Source organism: Prosopis cineraria, unplaced genomic scaffold (genome assembly GCF_029017545.1).
Source record: "Prosopis cineraria cultivar Desert tree isolate PC_DT_omini unplaced genomic scaffold, ASM2901754v1 PC12, whole genome shotgun sequence".
Classification (NCBI taxonomy): domain Eukaryota; kingdom Viridiplantae; phylum Streptophyta; class Magnoliopsida; order Fabales; family Fabaceae; genus Prosopis; species Prosopis cineraria.
Window position 1 is genome coordinate 15,116,827 of NW_026555343.1, and position 26,550 is coordinate 15,143,376.

General features: G+C 30.3%; 1 protein-coding gene and 3 pseudogenes across 1 annotated transcript; 3 read left to right on the plus strand and 1 right to left on the minus strand.

Moving 5' to 3' along the window:
- The first annotated feature begins 3,452 nt into the window (after positions 1–3,452).
- Positions 3,453–4,906, plus strand: LOC129288031 (maturase K-like; annotated as a pseudogene).
- A 538-nt stretch (positions 4,907–5,444) lies between these two features.
- On the plus strand, positions 5,445–6,522 carry LOC129289158 (photosystem II protein D1-like; annotated as a pseudogene).
- A 15-nt stretch (positions 6,523–6,537) lies between these two features.
- LOC129289159 (DNA-directed RNA polymerase subunit beta''-like) lies at positions 6,538–8,223 on the minus strand (annotated as a pseudogene).
- Positions 8,224–24,220: 15,997 nt separating this feature from the next.
- On the plus strand, positions 24,221–25,274 carry LOC129289160 (uncharacterized). The gene is made up of 2 exons (XM_054925967.1): positions 24,221–24,342; positions 24,662–25,274. The coding sequence occupies exons 1-2, from the start codon at positions 24,221–24,223 to the stop codon at positions 25,272–25,274; spliced, it is 735 nt and encodes a 244-aa protein (XP_054781942.1).
- Positions 25,275–26,550: the final 1,276 nt, after the last annotated feature.

Consider the following 26,550-nt stretch of genomic DNA (forward strand, 5'->3'; position numbering starts at 1 on the left):
AGATCATACCAATTGAATTTTTTTATGCTTCTTTACTTTAAAAATTTTCCATTCATATAAAAGAAAAAAATATGAATTATTATGTATCAATTGAATTAATGGCTATTCATGATTTCAGAATTGAATCAATTATATGCCGGCTCCAAACTAGAGAGATGTGATGATATACATGATGTGGTAAAAAGCAATGTGCGACTTGAAAAACATGATTACATTATCCATGGATTCTTACATCCACCATTTTTCTGTTATATAGAAATGAAGGTGCTATTTCTTGACATTACTTGTTCTATTTCACTCGTATTTCTTTCTTCGAGGAGGAGAAAGGGTTTGAGGATGAAAATAGTACATGATGGAGCTTAAGTTGATTCATTTCTCGGGGGCAAGTTTTTAGGGTTAGTGAAAATTAATAAGTTAGAACAACTTCGTAAGTATATTTTCACTGTAGAAATCAAAAGGATCCAATTCAAGCAAGTTTAAAAAAAAGTAAACTTTGTTGGAATTGGTAAAATTATTTCAATCAAAAGTGGATCTGGGGGAATCAACCATTTATTTGTATGATTCTTTGATGGAAAGAGATAAAAAAAATTGGTATGTTGCTGTCATTTTTGAAATGATTAAAGATCCTCAAAATAATGTCTAAACCCAATGATTCAAGAAAAAGCTAACGGATCGTGGAACAAGTAAATACCGTTTTCAATTGTCTCAACAACTCTATTAGACTGACTAAAGACAAACAAAGGATTCTAAAGGGGACGGACAAGAAAGGAGGTAGAGACCGCTCAATAAATGAGATAAAATACCTAACTAAAGGTTTTGTTTTCCTTTAAGTTATTTGAGAGTTATCCAACTTGAGTTATAAGATTGCGAATACAAGTGATTTCTTTTTCAAGAAAGAATAAGAAAAAAGTATTTAATTTAAATTAGAGTCTAATTGATTTGATAATTTTATGAATATATTTGACATCATAATTCTATACATAGACATAATTTCAAATTTTCTTGAGCTGTACGAGGAAAAAACCTATTATATGTTTCTAAGGGGTGTATTATTTATCTATATCTATCCCAATGAGCCATTTATTGAATCATTGCAATTGATGTTTGATTCTAAAGAGAGGGGAGAGATCTTCAGAGAGTGGGTTTTTATTATCTTATAAAGAATCAAACCTATTTAAATATTCCTATTATTTTATTTCCTTGAAAAAATGTGCTCAACCTATAGGAACTATTCAGGATATTTCAAAAAAGGTGGGTGTTTTTATGGAACTTAATCCTAATCAACAAACGAAATTCAATTTCAATTAAAAAAATTAATAAATAAAATAAAAAAGAGGGTATGGATGACTTTTACATAGATTTATATAATTCTTTTCTCTCTTATCCCCCCTGGCTCTCTCATTCTATTCATACCTAATTTTTTCTAATTTTTGATTTCCTATTGCTATTGCTGCCATAGAATGCTATTTTTTTATAACTACAAAAATCCATTTTTATTGATAATATAAAAATGGGCAAATGAATAAATTAAGTAATAAATGAAGTAATTGGTTCTATAAATACTTTATCCTCAATGAGCTAGTTTTTGTTAGAATTCTCTGAAGAAATTGAAAAAGAAAAGGGGTTAAGTTAAGCTTTCTCATTCTATTTATATTATATTGATTGAATTATTCTATTTTTGAATTCTTATTAATTGCCATCTCTACATTTTTCTTTCATTTTTGCATGCGCCTTTTTTATATCTATATTGATTATTTATCTAGTGTTAATAAAGTGCTTGGTTTTTTATTTTGAAATTTAAAAATTAAATGAATTTAATACTTTAATCTTTAATTATATTTATTATATATATATATATTCTAATTTTATAATCATTTGACTTTTCTTTTCTTAGTATTTCTTATTTTTTATTATTCGTATTTTATTAGAATTTATAATTTGATTGAATTAAATTAAATTGGATTGGTATTTATTAAATTGTTAAGTTTTCAATTCATTTATTTTCTCCATTGTATTCTTTTTTTCAACATTAATATTAATAACAGTGTATCAACTAAATATAATTCAATCATGAATAAATGGATCAGTTTATTCCCATTCCATATGATTTTTTTACTTCATAAAAAATAAAAAGATGGGTTCGTTGGATTTTATGTGATAGCAAGGAGAAAAGAAGTTCTTTTTTTTTATTAAAGAAATACCTTTTTTGAATTGTCAATTAAAAAATTCTTTTCTTTCTAATGTAAAATTTCAACTTTATAGATAATATTTATAAATAATATATATATATATATAATTCAAATAAATAATAGAATATATATATACAATAATAATGTTCTAATCTAAATTAGAAATTCAAAATATTAGAATATAAATAGATTAAATAAATATTTTTAAATAAATAAATAAATAAAATGAGAATAGTGTATAATATAGGAGATAAAGAGGTGGTCTATAAATTGTTATTTTATTTTTTTATCTGTTATCTAAGAAAATCTCTTGTATTTTAATATGATCTGAACATTCTTATATGAGAACATTCTCTTGTATTTTAAAATATTTTTTCTGGATTTTAGATTTTAATGAAATATTTTTTTTGTTATCCAATCCAATTTAATCTTTTTATTTATTTTGATTGTAGTTGTATCTACACATCTTAGTAATTGACTTTTGTGGTTTATTTTTTTAGAGTTGCTAACTCAATGGTAGAGTACTCAGCTTTTAAGTGTGACTCAAATTTTTACATATTTTTATGAAGCAATGGATTTGTCCATACCATTGGTAGAGTTTGTAAGACCACGACTGATTTAGAAAGGAATGAATGGAAAAAGCAGCATGTCATATCAATGGAGAATTCTAAAAATGTTTCATTATTATTGGATCGGACCCACATTCATGCTTGAATTCTTGGCTCATAACAAAATAAATTCACAGTTGAGTTGAATTAATAAATGGATAGAGTTTGGTGGCTCCAATTATATGAAAACAAAAAGGAACAAGCTTTCATTTTGAATTTGAATGGTTACTCCATCTAATTATACGTTAAAAATCAAAATATTAGTACTTGATGTGGGAAAAGCTTTTCCCATGAATGGATTATTGATTTTTGTTATGAATCCTAACTATTTGCTATTCTCCATTATATTATGGGGTGGTGGTAAATGTGTAGAAGAAAGAGTATATTGATAAAGATTTTTTTTCCAAAAATCAAAAGAGCTATTGGGTTGAGAAAATAAATAATTTCTAACTATCTTGTTATCCTGGAATGAACATAAAACAATTAGATGAAAAAAAAATGTGAGTAGAGAGAGTCTGTTGATGAGCCTTACTTGTTTTCTAGGTATCTATTTCTTTTTTATTAGAATAGAATACCCTATTTTGACTGTATCGCACTATATATTATCTGAGAACCTAATAAATCTTTGATCCTTGGCCTAAATTGAATTTAAAAAATGGAGGAATTTCAAGTATATTTAGGACTAGAAAGATCTCGTTAACATGACTTTCTATACCCACTTATTTTTTGGGAGTATATTTATGCACTTACGATCATGGTTTAAATAGTTCCATTTTGGTGCAAAATCTAGGTTGACAGAATCATTTGATTATTTCTGCTAATGATTCTAACAAAAATCCATTTTGAGGGTACAACAAGAATTTGTATTCTCAAATAATATCTGAGGGTCTTGCCATCAATGTGGAAATTCCATTTTCCCTACAATTAATTTCTTCCTTAGAGGAGGCAAAAATCATAAAATCCTATAATTTACAATCAATTCATTCAACATTTCCTTTTTTTGAGGAAAAAATTCCATATTTAAATTATGTGTCAAATGTACAAATACCCTACCCTATCCATCTAGAAATCTTGATTCAAACCCTTTGATACTGGGTGAAAGATGCCTTTTCCTTTCATTTATTAAGGCTCTTTCTTTATGAGTATTGTAATTGGAATAGTCTTGTTACTCCAAAAAAAGGGATTTCTACTTTTTTTCAAAAAATAATCTAATATTTTTCCTGTTGCCATATAATTTTTATGTATGTGAATACGAATCCATCTTTCTTTTTCTCTGTAACAAATCTTCTTATTTACGATTAACATCTTCTGGAGTCCTTTTTGAGAGAATCTATTTCTATGCAAAAATAGAACATTTTGTAGAAGTCTTTGATAAGGATTTTTAGTCCACTCTCTTGTTCTTCAAGGACCCTTTGATTCATTGTGTTAGATATCAAGGAAAATCTATTCTGGCTTCAAGGAATACGCCCTTTTTGATGAAAAAGTAGAAGTATTATCTTATCTATTTATGGCAATGTCATTTTTATGTTTAGTCTTAACCAGGAAAGATCCATATAAACCAATTATCTAAGCATTCATTTTACTTTTTGGGTTATTTTTCAAATGTTCGGCTAAATCTATGAAGTCAAATGTTAGAAAAGTCATTTATAATGAAAAATCTTATGAAAAAGTTTGATACAATAATTCCAATTATTCCTCTAATTAGATCATTGGCTATAGCAAAATTTTGTAATGTATTAGGACATCCCATTAGTAAGCCGGTCTGGGTTGATTTATTTGATTTTGATATTATTAATAGATTTTTGTAGATATGCAGAAATTGTTCTCATTATTATAACAGATCCTAAAAAAAAAGAGTTTGTATAGAATTAAATATATACTTCAGCTTTCTTGTATTAAAACTTTGACACATAAATACAAAAGTAATGTACAGGTTTTTTTTGAAAATATTAGGTTCTGAATTATTGGAAGAATTCTTTACAGAGGAAGAAGATATTTGTTCTTTGATCTTTTCAAGAGCTTCTTCTACTTTGCAGAGGTTATATAGAGGTCAGATTTGGTATTTGGATATTTTTGATTTTCATCAATGATTTGGTCAATCATGAATAGCTAGTTATCATACTTTATAAATGGAAAATATCTTTAAATGAGTAAAAGAGAAAAAAAGAATTCATTCATTTCTATTCTATTATGAAATATGAAATCAATTTAGATGTATACATAAAGAAAGCCGTGTGTAATGAAAAATGCAAGCACGGCTTGGGGAGGGATTTTTTTTTATTTTGTGGTTTAATGTTTAATTAGATTAACAAAAAAATTATCTACTCCATCCAACTAGTTCCGGATTCAAATCCCGGGCAACCCATTATACTTAATATATCCAAGTCATATGTATCATGTCATATGTATATAAATATATAGAAATTTTTTAATAAATTTAAATTTTTTTATTTTTTATTTTGAATGAATGAAATGAGGTAAAAGAAAATGAGAATTCTGAGAAATCTAAATGAGTAAGAGTATCCTATGGACATTGGTATTAGTTGACACCAGTATATAAGTCATGTTATACTGTTGAATAACAAGCCTTCAATTCTCTAGTTATAGTGAATTTGTGTGTTTGGGAGTCCTTAATGATTAAATAAACCAAGATTTTACCATGACTGCAATTTTAGAAAGACGCGAGAGCGAAAGCCTATGAGGTCACTTCTATAATCAAATAACCAGCACTGAAAATCATCTTTACATTGGATGGTTTGGTGTTTTGATGATCCTTACCTTATTGACTGCAACTTCTATATTTATTATTGCTTTCATTGCTACCCTTCCAATAGATATTGATGGTATTCATGAGCCTATTTTCGGATCTCTACTTTGTGGAAACAATATTATTTTTGGTGCCATTATTCCTACCTACGTGGCTATAGGTTTGCACTTTTATCTGATATAGGAAGTGGCATCCGTTAATGAATGGTTATACTCTTGCGGTCCTTATGAACTAATTGTTATACACTTCTTACTTGGTATAGCTTGTTACATGGGTCATGAGTGGGAACTAAGTTTTCATTTAGGTATATGCCCTTAGATTGATGTTGCATATTCAGCTCCTGTTGCAGCTACTACCATTGTTTTCTTGATTTATCCAATTGCTCAAGGAAGCTCTTCTGATGGTATGCCTCTAGGAATTTCTAGTACTTTCAACTTTATGATTGTATTTTAGGATGAACACAATATTCTTATTCATCCATTTCACATGGTAGGCGTAGCTGGTATATTGTGGCTCCCTATTCAATGCTATGCATGGTTCCTTAGTAACTTCTAGTTTGATCAAGGAAACCACAAAAAATGAATTTACTAATGAAGGTTACAAATTTGGTCCAAAGGAAGAAACCTATAATATTGTAGCTACTCGTGGTTATTTTGGCCGATTGATCTTTTAATATGCTAGTTTAAACAATTCTCATTCTTTACATTTCCTCCTGGCTGCTTGGCCTATAGTAGGTATCTAGTTTACCACATTAGGTATCAGTACTATGGCTTTCAATTTAAATCATTTCAATTTCAACCAATTAGTAGTTGATAGGCAAGGTTGTGTAATTAATACCTGGGCTGATATTATTAACTGAGCTAACCTTAGTATGGAAGTTGTGCATGAACGTAATGCTCATAACTTCCCTCTAGACCTAGCTATAGTTGAAGCACCATACCAAGGCTCAATTCTGTAGCGTTTACCAATTTCACTATATCCCCCCTGAATAGCAGGATATGCAATTAAAATGACCTATACAGTAGGATTCAATTAAACCTTGAATAATAAGGAATCTTGCTTTTTTTTTATCAAAAGGATTTGAACTAAAGAATTTGTGTCGTACTTGAACTTGATCATTACTTACTATAAGGTTAGAAATAAATCTTCCTCTAGTAGAAAGAAATGAATGCTCATTTGATCTTGATCCTTGTTGAGTAAAAAAGAGATTACACTGAACTTGCACGACCTTCTTGATAATATCTATAAATGACTTGTTTTTGGTAAGATGTGGACATTACTATATGTAAATTCGGGTGCATGCTATACATCAATACTCCAATGCATCTCTCCCTCTAAGTCAGAATAAATATGTTTTTGAACCCTCTCTTTAAAATTAAAAGTGTATGTTCCTACATGAATCTCAGCAATCACTTGTTCTGATTCTACATATTGATTGTTTTGAACTAATAGAAAACTTTTTATTGGAACAGCAATGTTATGTAGAATATTTTCACTTTCAATAGTTATATACAAGTCTATATAACATAGAAAAGTAGGGTGCCTATGACGTGTACGTGTTAGATGAACTAAATCCTCATTGAATTTGATTTTTCCATTAGAGGGGGCTCATATATCTTTCACAGTACCCTTATGAATACTCTACCAGTATGTAAAGTTCTTAATGTTAGTTGAGTACTCAGTTCTCTAACAGATTGACCCACAATAACACCTACAGCTTCTCCTAATTCCACCAGGTCACCATGAGTAGGACTCCGGCCATAACACAATTAGCAAATCCAAGGTGTACTCTAACAAGTAAAGGGGATTCGTATAGATATTAGTTGTGTTTGAGAGGTTATGAATTGATTGACAAGTCCAATCCCAATATGTTGATTTCGAATGGCAATGCATTGTGAACCTATATATATATCATCTGCTAATACACGACCAATTAATGTTTGTATCAAAATTTTTTAGCATCATCCTATTTTTAGGACTCATAAAAATCCCTTGAATGGTGCCACAATCCGTTCTATGTAAATAATGTGTTGAACCACGTCAACAAGTCTACGTGTCAGATATCCAGCATCTAATGTTGTATGGTAGTATCTATAACTCTTTTACGGGCTCCGTAGCAAGAAATGATATATTTTGTTAATGACAGTACTTCACGTAAATTGCTTTGAATGGGAAAATCAATCATTTGTCCTTGTGGATCCGATATTAATCCTCTCATACCTACTAATTGGTGTACTTGAGATGCATTTCCTCTAGCTCCCAAAAATACATTATATGGACTAGATTAAAAGGGTCAGTCATCCTAAAATTAGGACTCATTTCTTGTCACAAATATTCACTTCTAGCATACCATATCTCAATAGATTGGGGTAATTTTTCTACCACATGCACATTCCCATAATGATGGTGTTTCTAAAATCAAACTTTGTTGTTCAACATCTTGTACTAGCCATCCCTTATAAGGTATTGTTAAAAGATCATCAATTCCTAATGAAATGGATGTAATAGTAGCTTGTCGAAACCCTAGAGTTTTTACTTGATCCAGGATGTGTGATGTATATGCCATTTTGAAGTGATCTATTAATCTGCTAATAAGTCATTTAATGGCAATTTCGTCTATCACTTTATTGTGAAATACTAGATTGGCCCGTTTTGCCATTAAGTACCTCCATATTCGCTTAGTAGGGTTTGGTTTGACAATGGTTTGAGTCAATGATTGGAAAACTTCCTTTTCTTCATCTTGATTCGTGTAGAAATTTAAGAACTATGATCCTAGTTGAACTGAAGAAACCCAAATTGACATCAATATCATAATTTACTTTGCTTAGATACGATCTATATGATTAGATACTATATGAATAGGCCCTGCAAAAGCCTTATATAGCTTCTTCAATTTCTCGATAAAAAGAAATATGACCAACAGTGGTTCAAATGTATATACAACAATTTTTTTTTATACTTCTTACTAATAGATAGTGCCATAAATCTCATGATAGATACCTAAAGATTCATAGTGAACTTCGATAGGAACTTCTCTTGAAGAAATAACACATTGATAATTTTCTATTTGTGTAATATGTGTTTATGTAGCTATTGGTCAAAAAGCCTCTTCTATGGCTCAAGTGGTGACTACTTTACAAGAGAGGGAAGCAATGAAATACACTATTGTAGTAGCTGAAATGGCAGATTCTCTAGCTATATTACAACACCTCGCTCTTTATAAAGGAGCAACTCTGGCTGAATATTTTATGTATCATGAACAACACACTTTAATCATTTATAACGATCCCTCTAAACAAGCACATACTTATCGACAAATGTCTCTTCTATTAAGAAGACCACCGGGTCGTGAAGCTTATCCAGGAGATGTTTTTTATTTGCATTCAAGCCTTTTAGAAAGAGTCGCTAAATCAAGTTCTCAGTTAGGTGAAGGAAGTATAACTACATTACCAATAGTTGAGACCCAATCAGGAGATGTTTCAGCTTATATTCCTACTAATGTAATTTCCATTACAGATGGACAAATATTCTTATCTATTAATCTATTCAATGTTGGAATTAGACCAGTAATTAATGTGGGTATTTTCATCTCTAGAGTAGGATCTGTGGCTCAAATTAAAGCCATGAAACAAGTAGCTGGTAAATTAAAATTAGAATTGGCACAATTCATAGAATTAAAAGCTTTTTGTACAATTCGCTTCTAATCTCGATAAAGCTACTCAAAATCAATTGGCAAGAGATCAACGCTTGTGCGAGTTGCTCAAACAATCCCAGTCAGCCCCTCTCACTATGGAAGAACAAATAATAACTATTTATACTGAAACGAATGGTTATCTTGATTCATTAGAAATTGGATAGGTAAGGAAATTTCTTATTGAGTTACGTGCCTACTTAAAAATGAATAAATCTCAATTCTAAGAAATCATATCTTCTACAAGACATACATTCAGGAAGTAGAGGCCCTTTTGAAAGAAGCTATTCAAGAACAGATGGAACTCTTTTTACTTTAGGAACACGTAGAAAAAAATTGATTAAAAATTTCATTTTTCATTAATTAATTAATCAAAAATGAAAATTATATTCATTTTTAATTAATTTTTCTATTTAATATATTTTATTTAAAGAATCCATGGTTTTATAAGATTCTATAAAAACTAGAGGAGAGGGTCAAGATATAAATTATGTAGACCTTATGTATATAAGTTAAGTTATTACGCTAAAAATTACTCTAAAAGTCTAGTCTAAGTGTCTCTTGTTAAGTTTAAAGCATTCAAAATCCTTTTCTTGACATAAAAAGAAAATTAAATTTATATGCAAATAATTTGCATCCAGTAGGGTTTGAATCTATACCAAAGGTTTAGAAGACCTCTGTCTTATCCATTAGACAATAGACGTTTTTCTTTTTCATTATAATTGTTTTTTATTTTTCTATTCAAAAAATAAGAATATGTGATCCAGGGATTGTGTATTCAATTTAATGATAAATTGCATTTCTATTTTTACTGTTTTTATGTTAAATTAATTAGATAATTAGATTAAAGAAATAGAATGAATTAAAGAATTCTATTTCCTTTTTCAAATTCTAGTCTATTTTTAGTTAAAAACTAAATAATAAATAACTAAGTTAATTAGTTTTAGTTATATATTATATTAATTTAATTTTAATGAATTAATTCTATAACATTAATTCTATGATACAAAAATTTAGATCCGAATAGAATAAAAAGATATAATAGAAGTGGGTAGCAGGAATCGAACCCGCATCATTAGCTTGGAAGGCTATAGGTTATAGTCGATGTTGATTCATCATTTTTAACATCTCTAATTCAAAATCGAACGTGAAACTTTGGTTTCATTCGGTTCCTTTATGGAAGAGATTAATAATTTATGGAAGAGATTAATAAATGGAAGATGTAAAAAATTCATAATATCTATGTTAGCCCTTCTGTTGAATGCATTCAAAACATCCTGCTTTTTAGATGATCCCTCTAGAATCTAGAAGAGGTGGATTCAAACAATCATTTTTTTTTCTAATTACTCCATTCTCTATTTCTATTTAAAAGAATCCTTACGAAAAGCATTCTTTTTTCATCGAGCCAAAAAAAATATATCGATATCTCTAGTAAACTAAAGTAATTGTTTAATACCTATTTTGCTTCAAACCCTCTATACAAATAAAAAGAATGGAAGATTTAGTTACAATAAAAAAAACTTTCTATATCTTTCTCCATGAATCCTTTACTCATACTCAAAGAATTAGGAGTATTGATCCAATTCAAAAAACTTATGTTTTGTAATTTCATAATTCAATTTGTCAATTTTCAATTGATTTTTTTAATACAAATTATGATAATGTATATTATTCCTTGAATTGTTTGTTGAGAAGTAAAGGATTAAACCCTTTTAAGATAAGAAATAAAGTTTTTGATCATAACATGAATCAAATGAGGGGTCCCTTAACTAGCAAGGGATCCATAGAACGAACATACTTTTACCACTAAACAATACCTATTTTGTGATTATTATATATTAATGTAACTTTTGTCCAATAATAATAAGGAAATCAGAAATAGGATCATAAAAGAATCATAAAATTTATAGTGTTGATGTATTTCATAAGGAGATATAATGAAATTAAGAAAAGAGGACCCATTTGATTTTTGAATTTTGTTTTGCTAAAGTAAAGGTGCTTTGACCGATGCATCTCGACAAAACTACTTAAATTATAATATAAAAATGCATTGTGCAAGAATCCTTAGTTTCATTCTTTTTTCCTTTTTCTGTTAGATACTTTATTGGAAAAAGAGAAAGAGTAATAAGAAATGACATTCTTATGTTTGATCTTGTTTCAAAAACAAGTGTTTTTTTTCAGATCAAATAAATCATTTTTATCCGTAATTATGAGAAGAAAAAAGGCCCGGCCGAGTTAGTACCTAGCAGAGCTAAATTTTTTTAATCCTTATTCTATAATCTATAAATAGAATATAGAATATTATTCTATTATAATCTTAATAATAATAATACTTAATAATATTCTATTGGAATAATAAAAATTCTAATTAGAATTAATTATATTTACTAATATTTATATTTATTTAGATTAATTTTATATTATGTTAATTTTATTATTTGTTATTTTATTTTTTATAATTAAAAAATTAAATTAATAAAATTAATTTGAATTTTTGAATTTCTAGAATTCAAAATCTCTAATTTATATTATAATATTTTTATTTTAGATTCTTTATTACATTACTTAAATTATTTATTAGTATTAGATATTAAAAGAAGGAATTAGATTAGTATTAGAATTATTTTTAGATTAGTATTTAGATTATTTATTCTATTAAATTATTCTATTAATAAGTAATAAGATTAACATATTAAAAAAATTATTAAATTGAATATTATAATATATATAAATATTCATATAGAGACATATAGAGATAAGATAGAAACATGAAATTCAATATAAGAAAAGAAAGGAAAAAAAGAAGAAGAAGAAAGGGCCCTTTTTAATTGGAGAGAGATGGTTGAGTGAACTAAGACATCAGATTGCCAATCCATTGTATGAATTTTTCGCACTGAGGGCTCAAATCCCTCTCTTTCCATTTTCATCAATAATTTGATATTTTATTTACCTTTTAAATTTAGAGAACATAGTCTTTTTTTGTTTAAATTTTATTATTATTTATATTATTATTATTATTATTATTATTATTATTATTTCTTTAATTGAACATAATTATAATCTTTTTTTATTATATATAATAGTTAAAATTGAAAGATGTAAAATGGATAATGGATAATAAGAATATTTCAAAATCAAGCACAAGCAAGGAAAACACAAAAAACTTTCACATCCCAAATTACATCGTGGATTGTTAGATAGAAATTCGAAGATGAAAAGAGAAACAAATAATATTACTACTGTGTAAACAAAAAGTTTTAGAGTAAACATTACACAATCTCCAAGATCATTAACATAAAAAGAAAGAGAATAGATTCTCTTGTACTACACATGAGGATTCACAATGTAAAACTTATCTCATCTTAGAAATCAATATTATTAAAATGTTTGAATCTTTTTTCAAATAAATTATGAATTTTTTTATGATAGTATTCAAATTAAAGATCCCTTTAAAAACTCACAGCAGCTTGCCAAACAAAAGCTAGAGAAAAAAAAATGCAGGTATTGCTGGCATAATATTTATAATTGGATTCAAAAGAAGCATAGACTTCAAGTAATTTTGTGAAGAAAAAACTACTTGAATAAAGAGCAGAACTAATACAAATATCGACCAAACAAACTAAAGATATTAAGCATAACAAACATTTTGTTCTTTAAAATAATTGTATTTTTTTCTTTTTGTGAATTAAATTAATAAAAATTAAGTTAATATTATTACTAATATATTCTATTATTAAAATTCTATTCTAAATTTTATAATACTAATAAATAAATTTTTAATTTTATTTCATTTTTTATTTTTTATTAATAAAAAATAAAAAAAATAAAAAAATAATAGTAATGATAATGTGACAATGAATTAATTAATTAACACTATTAATAAGAAATAAAAATAAAAAATAAATCACAAAAATTCAAAATCAAAAAAATAATAAAAATTGAATACAAATAAAAATAGAATATATATAATATATAAAATAAATAAAAAAATGAATTAATTATGTAAAAAATAATGAATAAAAAAAAGTGAATTTCAAAATTTTTTTTTGAGTTAAACTTATCCAATTTAAAATTTTTTTATTTTAAAAAAAAAATCAAACTCTCATATTATAGTTTAATTGAATTTTATATAATAATCAAGAATTTTAATTTTATTCTATATTTAGACATATTAAAATTTTAATAATAATTTATTTTATAAATATTTAATTATTTGATTATAAATATTTAAATATTTAAATTAAAATTGACGAATAACTATTATTTATAATAGTATTTAGTAGCGTGGAATAGAAATAGAAATGGCTATAGATATTTAAATACGCACACTTGACGGCGGCGCTTGAACCAGGAAGAAGAGCGACGTCACAGGGGAAAGTGGAAGGACCAACAGATTGAACATTTTGCAGCCATGAACCAACTCCCACAACACAAAATAGAAGGATATGCTACACGACTCTCACAGAGGAGAAGAAAGAATGGCCGGTTATGCAAAGCAGAGGGAAGAGCGACGTGAACAGAGGAGGAAGAATAGAGAATACAGCGGCCCAACCCCACTGTAGCCGACGAACGTGGACGGAGAAAAGAGCGGTGGAAGAACTGATCCACAATTAGAGAAGGAAAGTGTGACAGGGGAGAGGAGAAAAGCAGTGAAGAACAATCGTGATCTTTCTCCTCTGTGCTCTGCGAAGTTGGCCGAATGGAAGAGGGGAAGAAGATAAAATACGAAGCTTGTGGTGAAATCACGGAAAATACCCCATCAAATTTTATTATTATTATTATTATTATAATATTTTTATGACAAGAGGAAAGAGGGAAGGGTACATTCAGTAATGTCTATATATAAAAGAAAATTAAATTAACTTTCGACTTAAATATGATTTGAATCTTAAGCCTTTATATAAAAATTTTACTAGGTCATTATTCCTCATTTATTATAAAATTAAAAAAAATAAATTAAATATTAATTGAGAGAGAATTTATTTAATTTAAAATTTAATTTCATTAGTCATTGCTTGGTATGTGTGTTTTGTGTCTTTTTTTTAACGAGGCATTTTAGTAATTTTACTAATGCTAAATCATAAAAGAAAATTCCTCCACTATATTTAAACGCAATACCTCATGATCGGTTGACCAAAGTTTCCACTAAACTAATTTATTTCAGAATTAATATAAATACTTTTAAAATACTTTATCATAAATTTTAATCCCTATTAAAATTTCTGAGGTTATTACAGTCTCCTTCATCAAATTGATTAGCACCAAATGTGGCAATGTTAGGTTGATATCGAGCATGTTTGGATTGCATTGTAACCTCAGTTAGAATAAGAAAATTGAGGTTAGGAGGTAAAATGATAAAATTATCTTGTTTGGATTAGCAAAATCTTTGAACCTCAGTTGGCATGAAAAAGTGCGTTGAGTTAAAAACTCATTGCCTGGCTTTTTCTTCTACGCGTTCACGCATTACTACAAAATAAGCTTACAGGAGCACTTTTTTTTTTTTACCTTAGGGAGCGCTTTTGAAGCGCTCCTGTATCGAGCTCTCCAAATATACAGGAGCACTTAAAAAAAGCGCTCCTCTATGTACGATATGCAGGAGCGCTCTTCTAAAAGCGCTCCCGTAAAAGAGCTTCGATTTATAAGGCACACGTCATGTACAGGAGCGCTCTCTACAGGAGTGCTCCTATATGTTGCCGTATAGGAACGCTATTTATAAGAGTGCTCCCATATGCTCACCTTACCGGAGAGCTCTGTATGTGCCGTATAGAAGCGCTTTGGAGCGTTCTCTATAAGAGCACTCCTGTATGTCTCCATACAAGAGCGCTCTTTAAAAGAGTGCTCCCATATGCTGACACATTACCGGAGCGCTCTTTTAAAGAGCGCTCCCGTATGTGTCATATATGAGCGCTCTTCCAGAGAATTAGAGCGCTCCCATAAGTTACTTTACAAGAGCGCTCTTCAAATGAACACTCTGTATACTATTTTTATTTTTTTAAATTAAATTTTTCAAATTTCTCCTTTTACATACCTTTAACAATGGCAAATCATAATATCAAAAACTAATTTAAAAATAATATCAACATAAAAATTTATATACAAGAAAAGAATTTGAAAACTGATACAACAATTTCAATTTTCTAACTAACCTAGTTTAATTTCTAACAAGCCTAACAAATGAAACTATTGTTATTTTTTTAACATTGAAATCTAACTTCCTATCACAAACAAACAATAATATATTCTGACCACTCTTCAACTAAATCTTCTATTTGCTCCATAGTAAAATGCGAATATCTTGCTCCAACAAAATACTACACAAGACATGAAAGCAATATATAAGTAATTAACATTATATTAACTTAATTTAAAAGCTTTTGACTTACATTTTCAGGAATGATCAACTCTTATTGTATGATTACTTCTCTCATAAACCTCATAACATAGTATCCACACTCCTAACCTTGTAATTTTGTAGGTACCTATAAAACAGTAAAAGATGTCATTATCAAAAATATGATAGAAATAAATTCTCACTTAATTTAAAATACTTCAGTGATGAAGTTATATATATGATACAAGTATTTGTTGTCAAAAATTCGATAGAGTCTCCCCTATAACTTGTAAGTTTCATAATTTTTCAAAAATTTTACATCAATCCAGAACAACATATTCAGAATAATAAATATAAAATATCAATCAAATAATCATTTAGATATGTACCAACTTGTTTTATTAAGAAAATAATACAAACCTTTATTCTTTTCCATGAATAAAACTCAACAGGATCAGGTCTTTCAGTGTTTGGAGGGAGATTTTCACCTCCTCGATAACGTGCTATAGCCCTATTATATAATGATTAAGCATACTAAGTAAAAATTAATTATTATAATAAACATATATAAAGAATATAGAACTAAAAACTTACTGATTAAATAATATCCTTATAGATTTGTAGTTCTTAAAGTCACTATCTCTTAATGAATCAAGATAATAAATCACAGGGACAAATGGATTGATACAAATAAGCACCCAATGTTGCCTGAAAAAAATAAAATATTTCATTAACTAAAATATTAACTAAAATATCAATTAAAGTTAAAAATAAACAATAATAACAATTTACCCTGGATTGTGAGGAGCTAAAAATAACATGTTTCTTTTGCCTTTAGCTTTGAATGCATCAATAATCTTTTGAGAATGGTACTCAACACGTAGGTACTAGTGTTGTGTGGGCTAATAAATGAAAATTTTGTTATCAATGAGCTCGGCACCACAAAAGTATGATATAAGTACCTAAAATGAAAACAAATAGAATCATTCACAATTAAAATTGAATAAATACCATAATAAGTAATAAAATTGAGAAAGTACCTGATGTATAAACTAATTTGTGTGGTTTGTAGCAATCCTTGTCAAAATCTCGTTAATATTTTCAGCTGCTAATTTTTCGCTAATTATTTTACCATAAATCTCCTTTTCAAATTCCACTTCACGGATCTCATTTTTAAATGTTGTCTGCATAATCACTTCAAGTGCATTTTGATGATGATATTTCAACTAAGTAAATTCTGTGCTGGTCTTTCCTGCCTTAGTCACAGAGGTAGATCCTTTTGACGGCTTTCCTTTTACTTTGATTGGCTTCTTTATAACTTCTTTAAATTTTTAGGACTATAAGATGTAAAATGGATTGGTAAGGCCGTAAGAAAACATGAATGATTTTAAAGACCATCAATTATTATACTTGTAACTTAATGAGCTTTGAAGGCCAAGCCACATAAGTTCCAATGGCATCAAAAATCATGAATATATCCTCATCTTCTATTTGCACTGGCAACTCAGCATCATTTTCTATTGGAATAGTTATAGTCACCTTTAAGTGATCAGCAAGCAATGGTCTGGAGTGTATAGTAACACTATTGTCATTATATATAGATTCGAGTGCCACAACACGACAATGTGGTGATTCTAACCATAATTGACATTGAGACTTGCCCTAAAAATAAAAATTAATATTTTAAAAAAATGTGAAACATAATTTGTGAATAAAGAGAAGATAATAGAAAGAAAAATTATAACCTTAAGAAAGTCTTCTTTAGTATGGAAGGAGCAACTATCTTTATCACTAGGACTACTTTGTGGCATATTTACAACTCCAATCATTTGCTCAAATCTCTTTTCCATTTGAGCTTGAAATTTTTTTTCCATTCTCGCCTCCATTTCCGCCATCCTTGCATTAAAATCATCTTCAGTAAAAATTTTAGACCGACGTCTAAAGTAGGTGCCTTGAGAAATGCCAAATCCGACTCCTCTAACATGACTAGAGACCTCTAAAGCTCCCAATGCCCTACTAAGGTCATCCACATGCTCCCCCATATTATCTTGTGATATTGATTGTGATAATGCTTCCTATTGAACAAATTATAAACTAATTATTAAGTAAATAATGTGAATAAAGTAATACACTAAAATATTAATACTCACACAATTCTCCCAGACTTTTTGAGTACGTTCATCAAGTAATTTGCCTTCTTTATCTTCTCGAGCAGTCTTCCAAACAAGAGCTCGAGAAATTGGAGCATTAGGTCCAACTTCTTTCCTCTATTTAAAGAAGATATTAGAATAATTAAAAAAAATATTTTCTTATATATATATATATAAGTAATATCAATAGACAATATTAATTGAAACTTACCAAACCATGTTCAATATTTGAATAGCTCTTTCTTCCTGCTCTATATTGAAAAGGAGTATTTGTAGCTCTAGAGCGATTGACTTGGCTGATCTGTTGAAATTCAGGCTGCTGGCGCATTTTAATAAATTCATCCCAATGCTCTTGTTGGATCTCTGGATACATTTTAGGAGGATGAGGATTGAATTCTTCATTTGCATCTTTTAGATGATATGTTGTGAGGGTAGCTCGAAACTTTCTATGAGCATATGTTGCTTTTCTCATGATATAATGCCTATGATTCTCATCCAGGTCAAAAGATATACACAAATCTTCTTATATATTATTTTTTACTTCTTCAAGCTATGGATCATTTTTCTTTCTCCAGTCTGCAATGCAACAGGGAATATAGTGACGAGCTAAGACCCCTATGTAACTGACCAACTGAGGAGACTTAACTAATTGGCCCCTATCATTCCAATTTACTGGTAATTTGCGACCAGTTTCTCGAGCTCGTATTACTGCTTTCATAACACTTTTACCCCGTTTAACCTCCTTGAATGCTTCTTCTTTAGTGGGTGGAGCATCACCACTGTTCTCAAGTGGGGTAGCCATATACCTGAAAGGAAAAAAATAAATTTTTAGCAATAAAAAAAATTTAACACCTAAAAATAAATTTTTAACAATTAAAAGGAAATTTAAATAAAAAACTTACAAGTGTTAAAATTTATTTTTTCTTTTTTTTTTGTTTTTTCTTTTGTGTGTTCTACATATCCCTCATCAATTCAAGTCCCTTCCGCGTGATCTTCTCTAATATAGAAGGCATTATCCCCAGTTGAAACATCAAATGTCTGTGATGTTCCCATGAAAGGGTCATCCTCAACATTGAAATCTTCATCCTCTTCATTACCCACTATTTTATTTGTTAAAAGAACAATCGACCAATTTTTATGTGCTAGATCTGACATATAAAACACTTGTCAAGCTTGTGATGCTAAAATGAATAGTTCATCTTTATGAGCCACCTTATTAAGATCTACTTGAATAAAACCTAACTCGTCAATTCGAAAGCCGTTTTTATTGTCAACCCATATACAACAAAAGACAGGTTCGCGAAACTTGATATAATCCAATTCCCAAATGTGCTCTATAATCCCAAAATATGACATCATTACATAGATTGGGTTCTTGTCTTTAAAACTAGAGACATGCATTGATTGAGCTTTAAGCGTTACACCACTATTTTGTATAGTGCTTTGAGCATCTTGGCTTTTCATATAAAATTTAAAGTCATTAATTACATAACATGTATAAGAAAACACTTCAAATTCGGGACCCCTAGCCAAAACCTCAACCTTTCTGATGGGTGAGACTCCTCAGAGATGCGAGCTCTAAACCAAAATATAAAGTACCGGATTGTGATATGTTGCTAGCCATATTTCATTTTTACTTTTATTCTGACTCTTAACTATTGCCTTGTGTTTATTGATATATGGTTGAACTTCCTCAGTGTTGTGTAAAACATACAAGTGAACTTGCTCTCATTGTGTCTTGTCTGTGCTAATGAGTTTCTTCCCAATGATTCCACCCTGTTCACCTGTGGTGTCTTTTGTGTACTTTGGCAACCCAATGGCATCCATATTAGAGAGATATCCAGTGCATAATTCAACTGCTTCTTTCATGATGTACCTCTCAACAATACACCCCTCGGGCCAACTTCGATTTTTTACATATCCTTTTAATACTTTCAAGTAATGCTCTATTGGTACATCCATCTCAAATAAGCGGGGCAACACAACTTTATCTCTCTAACTAAGTGAAATGATAAATGAACCATGATGTCAAAGAACGAAGGCGAAAAATACATTTCCAGCTCGCTTAAAATCTTAGCTATTTTATGTTCTAGCTTTGGAAATTTTTCTAGGTCAATCACCTTGCTACAAAGTGCCTTAAAGAAGAAACAAAATCTAGTAATCGTGGCTCGCACCTTCTTCAGCAAAATGGATGTATACCAATTGGCAATAAATTTTCCATGATGATATGACAATCATAAGTCTTGAGACCTACTAGTTTGAGGTCTTTCATGGATACGAGGCTACTTACATTTGAAGAATATCCTTCTGGCACTTTAACTTCATGCAAGAATTCACAGAAAGCTAATTTTTCCTTTCTAAACAAGGTGTGAGCTGCTGGAGGTAAAAAAGTGCATTTTCCCTTCCTCTCTAGTGCCAACTCTTCTCTTAACCCCATACTAATCAAGTCATCCTTGCATTAATACTGTCCTTACTCTTTCCTGAAATGTGGAGTAATGTGCCAACAAGACTATCGCAGACATTCTTTTCGATGTGTATTGCATCCAGGAAATGCCTAACATCTAGGGTCTTCTTTTTCCAACTATTCTCAACAATCTTACTTGTAAATGGTTTTCTAAATTCAATATTTAAATCTTTAACCTTTTTAAAGAGCTGCTCACTTGTTAATGGCATGGGAACTCTACCCTTCTCCGGGTGGCCATTAAAGGCCTTCTTCAATTATCGGTAATGATGCGTTTGCGGCAAAAATCATCGATGACCAATGAAGACATTCTCCCTACAATGTTCCAACCACACTGAACAAGTATGCTCCCCACATACTGGACATGCATCTCATCTTTTGATACTATATCTTGATAAATTGCCATAGGCAAGAAAGTCACTTATAGTGCCAAACAACATTGCTTGCAGGATGAAAATGTTCTTCTCTATACCCATCATAAACTTCCATACCTGTCTCCCACAAAATCTTTAAATCTTCAATCAAAGGAGCTAAGTACACATTATATCATTTCTTGGTTGTCAAGGCCCAGAAATCAACAATGACAGTATCATAAATTTGTGCTTCATGCACAATGCTGGAGCAAGGTTATAGATCATCAAAATAACCAGTCATGTACTATAAGTACTACTTTGCATGCCATGTGGGTTCATTCCGTCAGTGGCTAGTGCAAGGCGTAAGTTTCTATCTTCAACCCCAAACTCAGGGTATATAAGATCAAAATTTTTCCATTGAGGAGAATCTACAGGGAGTCGTAGTTTGCCATCCTTAATTCTCTCATCAGCATGCCATGTTAAGTGTTTAGCATCTTTTGCAATGCTGTATAGGTGTCTAAATCTTGGTATGATTGAAAAATACCAATGCCTTCGCTGGGCTACATCCATTTCTTTTGTACCGTGATGCATCACATTTTGGACACTTATTTAAGGTTGAATACTCTTTCTAAAAGAGGACACAATCATTTGTACATGCATGTATCTTCTCATAGCTCATCCTAATAGAACAGAGCACTTTTTTAGCTTCGTAAGTATTAGGTGGAAGCTCGTTGTACTCGGGTAACATTTCATATAAGAGTTCAAGCAAATCTATGAAACTCTTATCGCTCCATATATTTGCTGCTTTTAGGTTGTATAGTTTCAAAATAACTGATAGTTTTATGAATTTTTTACAACCAGGGTATAATGGTTTGTCAGCATCACTCTTCAATCTCTCAAATATCTCAAGACAGTCCCTAAGATCCTCTTCAATCACATCAATCATTTCATCAAGACGGTCAACATCATATATCCCACTATCACGATCAAATGTTGAGTAGCTTGCACTATCCCTCCAATCACATGCATTATTCCTTGTCTCCCCATGCATGGTCCAACAAGTATAAGTTAGATCAATCCCAATACATATTAAATGATCTTTCAATTCTATTGGCTTTACTCTTTTTCCATAGCAACATTTCAAACAAGGACATATGACTCCACGGGGGTCTTAATCACGACAAAATACAAATTCAATGAATTCATCCATACCATCCCAATATTATCTAGATAGTCGATTAGCTGACATCCACTTATGATCTATATCACTAATATGATTACCAAAATTCAATAAACAAAAGACTTAGATTTCTATAAAAAAAATTCAACAACATCTTCCTTAAAAGAAGAACTTTTTAAATGATCAAACAATCAAATTCCACAACATAATACATTTAAACTAAAAAAATCAATTCATCCAAATAAAAATTTAGTAGCATAATGCATCTAAATTTTGTCAATCAATTGTAATTTAATTAATAACAATAATCTCTCTTAAAAGTATATTTCATAAATAAAATAAAAATGTTCAAGTAGTTTCCTCAACTTTAATCTAAATTATCAACTACAATTATTCCATAATTTTAATATAAATAACTTCAATTCATATATTATCTATAATATTGATTATTAAAAAATATTTAAATTTATTCTTAAATATATATAAATTAATTATTAAAAAAATAACTTCAAAGTGTAGTCTTCACGGCAGATAAAGGCGGTATTCATGGCAGCAGCGACATCGCTTCCTCCACTGTACAGCAGCAACGCACGGCGAAAACGGTGGTCTTCACAGCATCGCTTCCTCTGGTGTATAGCAGCAACATTAAACAGTATCTTCCAGAGCGCTTAAGTACGAGCGCTCTCAAAGGTATTTTTAAATTTTTTACAATATTTTATTTATATTAATTAGGAGCGTTATCTTATTGAGAAGCCTGACATACAGGAGCGCTTATTTATAAAAGCGCTCCGGTAAATTCTGCATTTACATTTTAGAGTGCTTATTTAAAAAGCTCTCTTAAATACCCGCTCCTAAAGATATATTCTGTAGTAGTGACGTTAGTACTTGTTAAAAGCAATAAAATACATTTTCTGATACGTTCTCTCTCTTATCTCCTATAGCTGTGCTTAGCTTCCTCTGTGTGTGTTACTTTTATTCTCGTGACCTTCCCATCTACTCTAAAACACACATAGATCTCTTATAAAGCTCTACACACCTCAGATCTGCCTCCTTCTGTTAGTCATTTGCTCCTTCTGGCCAATTTCTAGCTCCAGTCATCTGCGTCCAACCGATCTCCAGCTCATTACTGTCTTTTCTAGCGTCCACCTTACTTCAAAGTGCTTCTTCTTCCTATTGCCTCTCGATCTCCATTGTGTCCATCGAATCTATACTTCCCATCACCAGATCTGCTCTCTATCGCTTGTCTCTGTCAAGTAATGTCATTCTTTTTTTCATCTCTGTCTTTGCTTCCTTCTTGTCGTGTTTTGCTCTTCATTCTTTGAAGACTATTTTTACTTAGACCTGTCGTGCTCTACTATTCCAGAACTGATAATGCTTGTTATTCTTTTTACGTTCCATCCCCTGTTTTGTTTACGTTAGAGCAGAGGAAGACTTGGCTTTTTTTTTGAACTCGAGTTACTGGTCTTTATTTTCATGGCTTGTTGTCCTCTGCTATTCCAGAACTGATCTGTGCTTGGTCTCCTCTTTATTTTCCATCCCCTATTTCGTTTATCTTAGAGCAGAGGAAGAGTTGTGTTTTTTTTTTTGGAACTGAGTTGCTATTTTTTGTTTTCTTGATCTGTCATGCTCTGCATGTGTGCGTGTATGAAAGACTGATAATGTTGTTATAATGCTTGTTTTTACGGCCGATCTTCTGGAACTAAAGTTATTGTTATTATAATGCTGTTAGATGAATATGGAAGCTTGAAATCTAAAAGCAATCCCTTGTTCATTCATTCCCTGTTCATTTTATTTTTTGGTGAGTTGAAAGCTCATGATATTCTTGAAAAGGTAAAAATAGCTTTCTGGAAAACGCATGCATGCTGTGCGAATTGATTCTTCTATAATGCAGTACGAAAATAGCTTTCTAACATGGATTTCTCTTGCTTTGATAGAAGGAATAAAGGCATACTTTCTAACATGGATTTAGAAAATTTTGAGAATGTTTGGATCATCCATGGTTATTTTACAATCCTAGAAATCTATACATTATCAACAAATAAATGGTTGGGATTGCAAAGATAGAAGGGAAAAAAATTTAGTGTACATATTTATTTAAGCATAGCTTCCTGGAAATTTAGTGTACATATTTATTTAAGCGTAGCTTCCTGTAAAAAAATTTAGTGTACATAGCTTCCTGGAAAACGCATGCATGTCATATTTTAATGTACTAATTAGATTATTTTTTCTTACAATTTATTATATTACATATTTATTTTCTTAATTTATTCTTTTTAAAGTTTAAAGATTCTAAAATCTGTTTCTTAATGTTAGTCTAATTGGATAAGAGAAATTAGGAGTTAGCTAGGTTTATTAAGGGAGATGACTGTAGCTAATATTCTTGAAAGCTTGAGATCTCATTACAATCCCCTATTCATTTTCAAGGATACATATATGTAGAGATATATATTAATTTTACATGTTTGTGATGGTTGGCTAGTTTATAGAACAATGAATAGCGACAATGGAAAAGCTGTGTGGAATTCAATCTTGACAGAAATTTTCAATAAGGAATGCTTGGAGCAAGTGTACAAGAAACAAAGGAAGGGAACTACTTTCAACAAAAATGGGTGGTAAGCAATAATTGAGGGGTTTGAGGCAAAAACAGGAAAAAGGTATGAGCGAAACCAATTGAAAAATAGCTAGATAACATGAAGAAAGAATGAAATGTATGGCATAAGTTGTTTTCAAGTGAAACCAGCTTAGGATGAGACAGTGACAAGAATACTGTTGATGCTCTAGATGAGTGGTGGGAGTGAAAAATCTTGGTATGGATTAGTTGTTAAGTGTTTTTAAGAATTTAATTTGAGAATTTTAATTGTTGGTTATTTGAATGGTTGCAGGAAAATCCCCTTTATGAAAATTTAGATATAAAGGTTTGAGATTTGCAAGGGAATTAACTTTGATATTCAAGAATGTCCTGGTAACTGGAGAGACACTTTTTGTACCATCTGTTACCCAAACCCAAATAGAGGATGATGACGATGAGGATGTGTACTGCCCTACTATTGACCTTCGAGAAGGCTCCAGTGATAGTGAAGAGGAACTAAATTTATCTAACACTGCAGCACCTACAGGGGTCACCGATGAGCTGTTGGGCTTGAATGTGACCACAAATACTGGTAAAACCAGTGGTGACGGAAGTCAAGGCAAGAGAAAGAGGGTTGTAAGCATTGGTGGGAGGAAAAAGCAAAAAGTCCCTACCTCAATAAAAATAGCAGATGCGATGAGTGAAATGGCTAAGGATAATAGAGCAAGAACAGAGACAGTGAACAAGATTTTAGCAAATGACATCGGAGTTTCTGAGGTTGTGGCTCACCTAAATGGACTCCCAGAAGTTTTTGGTGATAAAGATATACATTGGAGATATGTCAATCTTGTTCTGTACAAGTCTATGCGAGATGCTTACTGGCAACTTAAAGATCATCCTAATTACTTGGTCAATTGGTTGAAGCACCAAGTTTACCATCCACCAGATTGGATTTCAAAAAATACATCTGGATGAATTTTTATCTAGGCTTATGATGACTTGACTTGTGTTTGACTTGTAGTTGCTTTATTTTGACTTATAATTTGCAAATGATGACTTGGTTTATAGTGAATATTTAACTCTTATCTAATGTTTATCTTATGCTTTATCTTTTATGATATTTATATACTATGTACTTTATATTATATACAAATGATATTTACATACTATTTTACCTCAGGTTTAAAAATCATGAAAGATTCGAATGAATATATGTTAGGTTGGAATGAAGGTTGAGATGTAAATGTGGCTCATCAACTACTTCCCTTGTTACAGCAAGATATAACGGAACAAGAAGAAATATGTCAATTAGTTAGTGAATATGTGATGCCATATGTGTGTAAAAAGCCATGGAGAACTAGCATGCAAACAGGACAAATGTGGGTCAATGAGATTTTACAAGGTCATCCTGATCGTTGTTATGAAATGTTTCAAAAGGAAAAATATTTGTTTAGGCAACTGTGTGCGACACTAGTTGATCTTAGTCTAAGAAATCTAAAAAAATGGGAGTAGAAGAAATGGTTGAAATGTTTTTAAATACAGTTGGACATGGAGTTGGTAATAGGATGATATAGGAATGATTTCAGCATTCAGGGGAAATTGTTCATAGAAATTTTCATAAAGTATTAGATACCTGCCTTAACCTTTCCAAGACAAACATAAAGCCACTCGATCCTTTGTTTCAACAATATCATTCAAAAATTCAAAATGATCTACAGCATTGGCCATTCTTTAAGGATGCTATAGGAGCAATTGATGGCACTCATATGCCATGCGTGGTTAATGTTGCTAATCAAATCAAATTTATTGGAAGAAAGGGATATGCAACACAGAATGTTATGGCTATATATGATTGGGACATGTGTTTTACTTTTGTCATTGCGGGATGGGAAGGTACGGCTCATGATGCTCGAGTATTTGATAATGCCATATCAACTCCTTCAATGCATTTTTCGCATCCACCTCCAGGTATATTTTATTAAAGTCACTATAATTATTATTGCATTGATTTAATGTTGGTCAAATTTACATCACTTCGTTTCATTTAATAGATAAATATTATTTGGTTGATTCTAGTTATCCAACACTAAATGAGTATCTTGGTCCATATCGTTGTGAACGTTATCACCTTCCAGACTTTAGGCGAGTTGCAGGATTTGCAAATAATGATGAGGTCTTCAATTATTATCATTCAAGTCTAAGATGCACTATAAAAAGAACTTTTAGAGTGTGGAAGAATAGGTTTGCAATT